Source organism: Hipposideros armiger, unplaced genomic scaffold (genome assembly GCF_001890085.2).
Source record: "Hipposideros armiger isolate ML-2016 unplaced genomic scaffold, ASM189008v1 scaffold_1753, whole genome shotgun sequence".
Classification (NCBI taxonomy): domain Eukaryota; kingdom Metazoa; phylum Chordata; class Mammalia; order Chiroptera; family Hipposideridae; genus Hipposideros; species Hipposideros armiger.
Window position 1 is genome coordinate 72,446 of NW_017733103.1, and position 11,825 is coordinate 84,270.

The following is an 11,825-nucleotide window of genomic DNA, read 5'->3' on the forward strand; positions in this document are numbered from 1 at the left end:
CATGGTTAAATATGGTGGCATAACCATCTTTTGCTTTAACTCCACTGTTAGAGCACTTCCTGTCTCTCCCAAGCTATTACTTCTTCAAAAAACTCCATCCAAATAGGCTTCTCATTCCCTTACAGGTTACTTCTCTGCTCCCTACAAGCCTGGACATATAACTCCTCTTGGGGGAAACAAATCTTTATACCTAAATTTACCGGCACTGGTTCAATGTGAATTTGAAAAAAGTTTCATATTTACTAGACAAATGGGCCAAAGTCAATTATTTAACCTTGTGGAGGGTTATTTCATTCATTTCCAAAGAGGGATAATTTCCCTGAATCATTACAGTTTTGTTAAGATTAGTGATAACACATATAAAGCTCTTAGCATAGTCCTTCAACTATTGCCAAGCTTAAATAAATAGTAAATATTATCTGTACATATTATCTTCTGCTTATTTACCCTACTTATTATTCCCTATTTTTCAGTATCTTGATTGAGTTATCTACAACTAGACTCATCTTCTAAGAACTAATGTTATGAAATTATCTCTGAAACTTTTCTTCTTCCTTTGAGTTCTATGCATGATATATTTGCTAAACATAATGAGTACTTTTCCATTTACCTCACCATACACTATGTATCATACAATAATAAGGTATTTGACCTTGTTAAACATACATCCTTGAAACTCTGCTCCCCTTGGTTTCTATAACATCAGTTGAGCCATATTCTCTTTTTCCCACTCTGAAGCACTGTGTTGTCAGTTCTGTTGTCTCCACATTCTATTCCAGGTATCCCCTGTGTGAATAAGTTCTAGTGGATACTGACTCTGAACTTCTACACTTCTCTCTTTCTTTTTCTATCTTTCTCTCTTCCTGCCTCTTTTTCTCCCTCCCTCTCCTAGATACTTCTTTGCCCATGATATCAGTTAACTATAAGTTGAAGAGTCTCAAATTTATACTCCAATTCTTATTTCCACTCAAAACATCACGCTATTTTAAAAACAGATTGTTTCCCCTTTATTTGGATTTTATTTTCACATAAAAATAAACATTTTATAATTGGCCTTTACCCCACATCCACAGCCAGCCCCAAGAGCCTTAACAAAAACACATCAANAGATGTAATAATATTAGTTGTTTTTAAGTCAATTTTATGTATGCATTAGGGAAGAAAAGTTTTTGATTCACATACAGATAAGCAAGAATTCATAGTGGCTTGTCAACAATAAATTCACATTAACAATACCTAGGTTAAGTAAATATAATGTGCTAAGTCTATAATAAAATACTTCCTATATTTGATATTTCCTTTAGTAAACACTCAAACACACACATTTATTGGATTCTATTCCTTGGCTCACCCCTCCATTTGTATTCATTTCTCCTAAGTATGGGCCCTAAACACAACCAATGCTTCCGGATTTATTGGAAACGAAGAAGCAACTCCCATCTCAGTCAGATGTAAAAAAATGGTATCACAAACTAACTCCCCAAAAGTACCATAGTCATCTACCCTTTTGGGGTAGGAAAGACATTATCATACAGTAGTTTTTTTAGCAGTTAACAATTCACTCAACTTAATTATCTTATTTGATCAACATCCAAGAAAAGTTTTTACTACACGATTGGTGCAATTAGCTTATCTTCCAGAAAGCTGAAACAAAGGTAGACCATTTTCCCTAGGTGATTCAGAGGGAAGAAATCAGTGGGGCACTAGATGCCAGCCTTTTGGCTAGGTAGGGCTAATTGTCTTTAACAGAACACAAATTGCTTCCCATCTAGAATTTCTTAAAAAATGTATTGCTGCTATTCAAACATTAATAATAAGCGATGGATTTCTCTATATGTATTTTAAGAAAACTTTGAACATTCTTAAATGACAGGAACGAGAAGAAAGGGAATTTTCAGACACAAAGAGAAGGGATGGTCAAACGAAGTAGCAATGTTTTATGAAAATAAATTGTCACTGCTGTAATTTAAAGATATACTCATAAATCTTTTCAGAATACAATATACAATATATTGAAAAGTACCTAATTCTGTATATTTATGACTTGAATAGGTGCTGAAGAGTCAAAAGTAAATGACTAGAACAGTAACAAAATCAATATTTATATTGATTTCCTGACTTTTTTTTTATCTTACAGTACATTCCACATATTTGTGAAGGTTTAAATATTTCCATGAAGACTTTCATCAAAGTTTTCTATAATTGTCTACCATTGTAACATTTTCAAATTGACAGCTTTCTGAATATCCCTTCTAATGATGGCCTGGATGCAAAATGAAAATATGTTGTTGTCGGAATAGAGTACAATCATGTTTTTATTTGTTTATGTGTTTATTTATTTATTTTTAGGGAAGTTGATTATATTCAGCCAATCATCAGGAAATACCTTCTACAAAAGTTCTTGTTGGGTCACTATTTTTGTTCAAAATAAAAAGTATAGCTATGCAATACATATATTAGTATATCCATTCATATAACATTCAATAAAATTCACTTTAAATCAGGATACACTATGATTGATATATTCAGGTTGAAATCATTCAGAAACAGCAAATAAAAGCAGTCGCAAAAAAGGGCTAGTTATTTATTTCTCAAAATGCTTGTTTGCCAGAGAGTCTGCTTTTTATTCATCACCTTATTAAGACAGAACGCTGGCTAACTAGAATTATTAGTCCTATTTCTCTAAATCCACCAGGCACTGACACAGNTAAGATATTATATGCAAACCCCCTGGAGCAGTGCATCATATTAATAGTATGTAATTCGTGCTAGGCAATATTATACTTACTAGTATCAATACTATTATTGGGTTACATCCACTAGGCAAAGAGGCTTAGCTCTTCTTTAGAGTACTTCATACTCTTTAAAAAGTTTCACTTAAGAAGCTATTATGCTTTGTTATCAAATGTAGGCAGATCTCGGGCACTTATCTGAATACATTCAAAACGCCAATATAATTATTTATGAGCTTAAAGAAAAGGAGCTTAATGAAAAGTTTCTAAGTCCAGTGGATTTTACCATTAAGTCCTTGTTTTTCCTAACATAAGAACTGTGGCAGGCATGTCATAAGAACTTAAATGAATCAGACTAGCATTTTCTTTTGGTCCAAGGGAAAAAGTTACAATGAAGGAAACGATTTTAATTTAAACTCTTCTGTTTATCCATAGCTGTTGTAATTCTGTTTATCAAATTCTGTCTATCTCACTACAAAATTAAAGTGGAAACACTTCAGGAAAAGGACATTGCCTTCTGATTTTACATGCCTGGGACTTGGTGTTTGATGTGCAGTAGATACTTAATACATGTTTCTAATGGAAGTTAATACATGTTTCTATTTGGGAAGAATAAGTCATTTACAAAATGTTATACATTGAGAGATTTCAAAATTTACAAAAGAAAAAATTTAAATATTGTTTTCAACTATTAAAAAAACCTAAAACAGTATTTTATATAAATCAACCTTTTTTCTCTAATTTTCTGATATGATCTCAGTTACCTGATAGGTTAGCATCCAAGTACAGTATCCATTGACCTTGAATAATTTTTGCCTCAGAAAACTATGAAACATTTCAATGGATTGAGTTTCAATTGTTTAATGAAAGACAAAGGGAACTAGAATTTAGCAGTTTTATGCCCAGCCATGGGACTTCAAAATCACCAGGGGGATAACTTTTGCCTAGAAAATAGCTAATCTGTTTTTACAGTCATTAAGCACTGGTAAGACAAAATTTATCATCTCAGGAACATCACAGTGTTAATGTCACACATGAAGAGCCTTAAAATCATTTCCAAGATTCAGCAGCTTAAGGGAATTCTTCTATATCTTCAGGGGCAACAGGTATTTTTGTCTTGTTTTACAATCTTAAAATTGGAGAACAGCTTTACTATTTTCGTGTTTACATGTAAATACATGTAAATTTGTGTGGTGTGCTTGTGTACAATATGTGTGTGTCTTTAAACTCTGAGTGTACATGTGGAATTAACTGAAATAGAAAAGCAAAGCTNAATAGATGTTCTACCCTTTGACATGGGGCAGTGCTATTGATTTTCTTTGTAGAGCTGGGTATCAAGTTCCTGAGAGAGCATGTGCTATTGTCATCTCTGAGAGACGTGGTAAGGTTTCCAGAAACCTAGGAAAATCTTCTGCCAGAGCCCAGCGACTTCTGGCATGCTAGCCTGCTCTGTCTTTCAGGTGAGTGCCACATTCTTAAAGAAATGGGCTTCAGACAAAAAGAGGATTTTGCTCTGTGGTTAGGTTTTTGACCTGCACTGCTTCATACTTGAAAATATGAGCATCTCTAGATTCTTTGCTAAAATCATTTTCATCTTTGCAAATCAATGATATTAACTTGTCTCCAGTACCATAGAGTTTTTCCTTGCAAATATTTGCCTCAATATTACTTCCTGAGAGTTGCAGTGATATTTACATGTTTGATCTGTGAGAAGTCACAGGTGGGATATTCAATAATTTTGAGCAATTGAGCCAGTAACTCTCCTGGGTTCAGTTTCCTAGGACGATTTACTTCCCACAGTGGGCAATTAGTTGTTGCTATGCTCCTAGTCTTTCTGGCACTACTCTGCCCTGATCCCCATTTGTCAGTTATTAATAAATTATGAACTGCTCTCTAATTATCTTTGATTCAGAGCCTTTAAAGAAAAAAGCATGTAATCATGAGAAAATAGAAGGGATAACAACTCTCAGATATTAAATCAATACACATGCCTGGATTTGTTACATTTTTATAAAATCACATCTATTGCTAATTCATAAACCACTGAGATTTGTTTTTAGTGAGCTGTTTTCTAAAATCAGTGATTGTAGTGTGATTACAAATATTTGTCTATTTATCATTATTTTAAAATAAAATAGTATTAAATTAAAATAAGTTTATATATTCTTTTCTTATCAAAACTTACCAAGTTCTGAAACTAAATAACCCTAGTTATATTAGAGATGCTAAATATANTAGAATTAAAATCATATTATGATAGTTGTCATAAGTGTTTAAAATGAAATATAATGATGTTAAACGTAACTATTTTAATACTTTATATACATATGTAACATAACAGTGGAAAATTATTAAACTGCTTTATATAAAAGGTGTATAAATGGTATAAATGCATGTATGTAAGTGTATAATGATGTATAAATGTGTGTGTAAGTACAAAAGCACTTAATATAAAATATTTGTAATTGTAACTATGTGGGACTCCCCAACAGAAATTCACCTGACCAAACATTAAAAAATATTTTTAAATGATAATATTTAAACAAATATGATCTTGGTCAAAACTGGATTAGAGGAATAGGTTTGAGAGCCCAGAGGTAGTATAGATAAAAGAATATCTACATGGACACTATTTAGTGTGCTAAAGGTGGACACCTATAACAATTTTAGGGGAGGGTGATAAACAGTGCCGGGACTTACATAAGTCTGTAGAAAATATCAGTTTAGGTCCCTAACCACATAAAATTAACATTTTTTTTTGTATTTCATGCAAAATAAGTATTATTAAAAAGCAAACAAATCTTGACACTTCCAATGATATGTCTTTACTATATGGAAAGCTAAGATCTCACTAGCCTAAGTGGATAAAGAGCATGTACACGTAATTTACAAAACAAGTAATAAAATAGTTAATAACTATCCTTATTGTATATATAGAATGAAACTCAGATTAACTAAATCTCAAGAATAAAAATAATTAAAAATATGGGACTTTTTTCCTCTATCAAAATAGCAGAGATTGACTATTTTGTGAATTAACAATTTCATGCACTATAGTGGGGGATGGTGATTGGTACAATGGTTTATGATGGCCATTTGTCAATATGTATCAACAGTCTTTGAAATATTCATATTCACTAACCCTTACTTTGAATTATACAAATGTGTTCTAAGAACATTAAAGAAAGAAAAACCTCTCCCCCAAAACAATAGCAACAAAAGAAAAAACTAGCAATGCAAAAGGGAAAATGTATAGGAAAGATTAAACATAATATGAAGGAGGTATTAAATGTTTGCTTTTAAAACATTTGGAATTATACAGGGAAATTTGATATTAGAATGTTAAGTCAAAGAAAAACAGAAAACAAAACTATAAATTATGAGCTCAACTATGTATATGAAATATCTTAAATAATTGGCAAAATATTAATATTGGTTTCCTCTGGTGGATAAATATGATTGATTTTTCTTTCTACATTTTGTCTTATATGTTCTATATAATTTTTAATCAAAAGAATAAGAAACGCATACACAAATAAAATAGCAGCTGGTAAGAAATCAGGAAAATCATTTTAACCATGCCAACTGTGTAACATGCAATGTAAACAAAGAGACTGAAATGTAAAGGAAAGGGAGAGGCAGCAAGATGTCTTGGAAATGTAAAAAAATCAGTTTATTTAAGGAAATGACCANTGTGAGTGTGGTAGTAATGGGAAAGTAAAAACACACAGGACGAGTGTGTCCTTCCAACACATTTGCATTTGCCTTGCAGTTCCTGTTTCAACCCTGAAATGTCCTATTATAATATTCATTATAGAGCTAAGAGTTCTGGGACTCGGTGAGAGGAAACAGCTTTCCCAAGATGGCACTGATAACAACTTATGGAGGTAAGATGTAGGCAGCAGTTTACTGCCTCATGTGATGCTGGAAGCACAATGTTTTCTTCTATAGCTTCCAGTTCACCCACCCAACCCCTCAGCCTCATCTCTCCCTCCCCCTGTTGAAAATTTAGGACATTTTCATGGAGAGTGCTGGTATGGACATTTCTTTCTACTTTCGCTAATAGCTTGTTACCAGGTTAAGAAAAAAAAAAAAACAGCAAACAAACTGACAAACAAATTCACAATAAATTACATACAACATTTAAAATCTTTGATGTAAGTTTAGCCCTTACTGTAGCAAAATCTACCAAATTTTGATTGGAAGTATTAAAAGATGGATGCCATAAAAATACTCAATGACCCAAACTCTACTAGTATTAAGATGCATGTAGAAAACAGAGATCAGACAATGTAAGTGATCAAGATAAATCTTAAATAAATGATACACATTTCAAGTATTTCTAAAATAGAAAGAATACCCCAAACTCTACAAATCTAAGTGTTCCATGTACATCTATTTCTTTGTCTTAAAGGACAAAGTCACAAAAACAAACAAACAAGTAATTCACTTTGACCTTGGAATCTGGAACTCTCCTTATTTCTCTCTCTTAGGACAACTATGAGAACCTAGGGATTGCAAACTACATAAAAACAGAAAGAGAACTGGAGGTGAGTTATCTTTAGACTACACTTCAATTGGTTTATATCCCAAGCTATACTTTACTGATGATTCATTGTATTTCTTTTAATCATTTTAATGGGCCAGAGATCATCATAAAAGGGGCTCGTCTTCCATGAATGCCACACTGATGCAAGTAGCAAATATTAGTGAACATGTTAGATTCAGTTTGCGTATTGTAGTATAAATTTGGGAATCCAAAATAAATTTCACCAACTATTGAACACCTTTTGTAAAAACTTTTTGCTGCAGTAGTAGACATAATCATTGTCCTTACTATCAAATGTTTACTNAAGTTGATTATATTCAGCCAATCATCAGGAAATACCTTCTACAAAAGTTCTTGTTGGGTCACTATTTTTGTTCAAAATAAAAAGTATAGCTATGCAATACATATATTAGTATATCCATTCATATAACATTCAATAAAATTCACTTTAAATCAGGATACACTATGATTGATATATTCAGGTTGAAATCATTCAGAAACAGCAAATAAAAGCAGTCGCAAAAAAGGGCTAGTTATTTATTTCTCAAAATGCTTGTTTGCCAGAGAGTCTGCTTTTTATTCATCACCTTATTAAGACAGAACGCTGGCTAACTAGAATTATTAGTCCTATTTCTCTAAATCCACCAGGCACTGACACAGACCTTCCCAAATGCTAACATTGAAGCAGGCAACCATAAATACTTTTAAGATGAAAAAAAATTCCAATTAAAATAAAAAAAACTATATCAGACAAAGATATGATTATAATAATGACAGAATAAAGAATAACATGTTAATACTATTCTTGTGAAAAGACCATACCTGAAAAAGAAAGTGTGTTAGCATTAACAGCAATAAGGTAAGGCTTAAGAAGTATATCATTCATTGAGGTTATTTACTGATATATTGTTTGCCTGATTTGTTTTGGGATGTGCTTAACAGCCAAATGGTCAGATCAAGGTAGGGAAAAGATCAGCTGCAAAAGGTGAGAATCACAGCTTCCTCTCTTACCTTCCACTGAGGAGGAAGCCGATAACCACTGCCAACAAAATGACTCCCACTGTCACAGACACAGCAATTATAGGAATCTGGCTTTGATCACTGGATGCTGCAACTGCTAATAGAAGACACAGAAAATGGAGCTTGTGGTTAAAGTGATCATGTGCATTCAAATAAGAGCTGCTTAATAGTCGGTAATCAATGCATGGTTTAAGCAATTCACCCACACTTGGCTGAGATTTCCCTCTAATATCTTTTCTCAAAAGTGTGTAATTGAAAAGACATCTTTAGGAGAAAATATTTACTCTCCAAATGGAAATTTGAAAGAATCACTAAGTCACTGATTATTTCCTTGTCATTATAAAAAATGAGAGTAATTGTTTGCATAATATTCATCTAGAAATCTTAGGTTTGCATGGTAAAATGCAACTTAGTCCTGGATTTCAAACACCTTAATCTAAATAGGAGGTGCTAAGTATGAGATTTAATATTTTTTGAGTGTTCATGTGGCTGTTCTCTAGAAAAAAGATCTTTATTGCAGATAGAATTTTTTCAAATAGACAGGTTGAAGTCCAAAATGATGTGTTACGACCTCAGTGAAGTTAAACATCATGTTACTATTCTAAATATAATTTTAAACATTGTGACTTCAAGCAGAATATAATCGTAAATATACTTTATAAGTAGACCCACTTTTTGAAAAATGTGAAGGCATACATTTAGAACTTAGAGTCTGCAGTAAGATTACATTTGTTTACATGATATTTTTCTTTAAAATACATGGATTCAGATGAACTACTTTATATTTTAACAATGCAATTACCATAATAAAAGGAATATGGGCATGATTAGATAGTTATACCTAAATAAGCANTATTTGAGATTTAAGGAGATACAATGCAATGACAGGGCAGATGGAAGCAATGGTGATAGAGATTTTCACGTCAGGGCATATGATGTACTGAGACTATCTCCTGCTAGCCTTCCAAGCTGGGTTATTTAAGAGTCCTCTTAGAGTAGGGGTGGAGGGTTTCAAAGGTTGGGCACACAGGAGTAGGATCCAGTCACCCTGACTTTGGGAACTCATAGGAATAAATGGACCAAACTGCACAGGCTCCAGGCAGGTATTTGAGATGTATGCATAGAAGAACTTTCCAATTCAATTTCTTGCACGAAGATTTAGAAGCCTTGGGCTGGGGCAGAAAGATACTGTGTGGTAAAATAAATACGCATATCTACTTGGAATTCAAAGTAGTTTCCCTCTGGGGTTGGAGATTGACAGTACACACTAGCCCGGTTTTGAATGATTAATTATAAATCTTTAGGACTCCAGGAAAGGCTGGGTTTATCCTGGCCCTCTAAATTCCAAATGATTAGAGAGGAGGTGAATCTAGCAGACCACTGTAGGTACATTTGAAACAGCAGGAATAGGATTAGGTCAGAAAAAGTCAGATATAGACATCAGAATAAATCATCAAGAGGCCCTTATGTATTAGAAAGCATGCAAGCCAAAAAAATGCAGAATTCTTTTTTATCATATATGTCTCATCAAAATTTATATTAAACAATGTTCAACATCACTTATTACATAAATGTTGAATTTATGTTAATTTGATGATTGGTTATATTTTACATTGATGAGATAGAAATTATTCATTTAGGTAGTTAAATTTTATCTTAAAAGCTTTCAGGGGAAGATTGGACCTATAGGCTAAAATTTTCCAGATAATTCTACTGGTGCAAATTAAGAAACTCAGAATAATTGTACAAATTTAATATCTACACTGGTTATACAATTATAATGAAGTTGGTATTCTTAAATAAGTAGTATTGTGCTGCTGGCATAAATGAAGATCTCACAGACAACTTTAAAGGTAAAGATTTTTGGTAAGATTCCAGTATACCTAGGAATAATTAATATTAACACAGAAAATATTTCANAAAAATATCACTTTAATCATGTTTCTCTGATCAAGAAGTTAATAGATACTTACTACCCACTGGGAAAAAAAATCCCAAATTCTCCATCTATCATTCAAAAGCCCTTCTATTGTGACTCTAACAAATCTTTCTGGTCACAATGTGCCAGTTTGGGAACTCGCAGAGATACGTTTTTGGAGGAAAAGACGTAATTAGTCAGAGGTAGCGATAAAAACAAGGCAATTTTAGGCTAACCAAAGTATTATTATTGAGAAAAAAATACGGGTGCTTAGTCATGTCAAATGTTTCGTTTTTAATAATTGCCAAGATCTAATTTAACAATATGCTAAAATATACCTTAGGTATGGGATAATATTTTGCATTAAAATAAGTGTCAATGGCATACAAAAATTTTTAAATGTTTAAAATAATAAAGTTTATGAAAATATTTTGTATGTAATGTTAAATCACAAATATTCATATTTACATATTTTAATCTATCATCCACTGAAATCAGATCTTTCTGTATAATAAAAATTAAATCAAGGGGCTCTAAAGAAGAATTTAAAGAATGCACTTTCATTTTTTTTAATCTGAAGCAGTTTCTAAGATCTTTGATGGTTCTTTAATTATTGACTATTTTATATACAGTAATTTGTGAACTATTTATAATAGAAAATAATTCATCAAGCTTCTGTCCATTTTTTTTGTTTGTTTGCCCTAACAGCATCAACAATTATATCAACTAAGTTGAAAAGCTATGGAATTTAGGGTACTGCCAATGCCTTTATACTTGTTCATTCTTCAGCAGCAGGGAAAAAAATGAAATCCAGGTTTGATCCATGATTATCCTTTTAGTATATTGCTAAATTTTATAATCTTTAAGGTATGAACCTCTAATCAATCATATTTCCCATTTTCTTATGTAGGTTTATTAAGAATTAGTTGACTTGTGATGTAGTTTTAGACAAATAGCTCAGAAATGTTTTGGGAATGAATGCTTAAAAGAAAATTTTGGAGAAATGTAGCATGCTTATTAGAAGGATATCAGTCATGAAAATCAATATTCTTTAGTAAATTACAATGTATCTTTTTTTCAATCACTATATGTGTATGTATATATATATATATGTATATATATGTGTATATATATATATATATATCTGTAACATCTCTGGAAATTTTAAGGTATCGTATGTTGAGAAATCATGTTGTTTTCCCTCACTTTGCTTCTCACACTCATTTTGCTGCAAACTCATATTACATAGATATTCTCTAGATTTTAGCTACATATTTAAACAGTTATTTATTGAGGTGAATAGATTTTGTTAGAGCCACATTATAAGGGCTTTTGAAAGCCAGAGAGAATTTGGGATCTGTTTCCCACATCAATAAGCATTTATTAACTTTCTTGATCAGGATAATCTGATCAAAGTTATAATTTTTGATACAAAATATAAGTACATAACAGTGATTGAGGAAATTTAAAACAGTGTGGCAGGCAAATAAAAACAAGAAAAGATGTTGAACATCATTACCCATCAGGGAAATTCAGATTAAAACCACAATGAGATATCACAGTGCATCTGTCCAATATGACGAATACATATATGATGAGGATGTGG

General features: G+C 32.1%; 1 protein-coding gene across 1 annotated transcript in view; it reads right to left on the minus strand.

Moving 5' to 3' along the window:
- Positions 1-11,825, minus strand: part of EPHA5 (EPH receptor A5) — a gene marked incomplete at its 5' end in the record, with an annotated part of 78,518 nt that overhangs the window by 62,860 nt on the left and 3,833 nt on the right. The window contains one exon of the mRNA XM_019634582.1: positions 8,293-8,398. Coding sequence (XP_019490127.1) covers positions 8,293-8,398 — 106 coding nt within the window. The remainder of the gene's footprint in view (positions 1-8,292; positions 8,399-11,825) is intronic.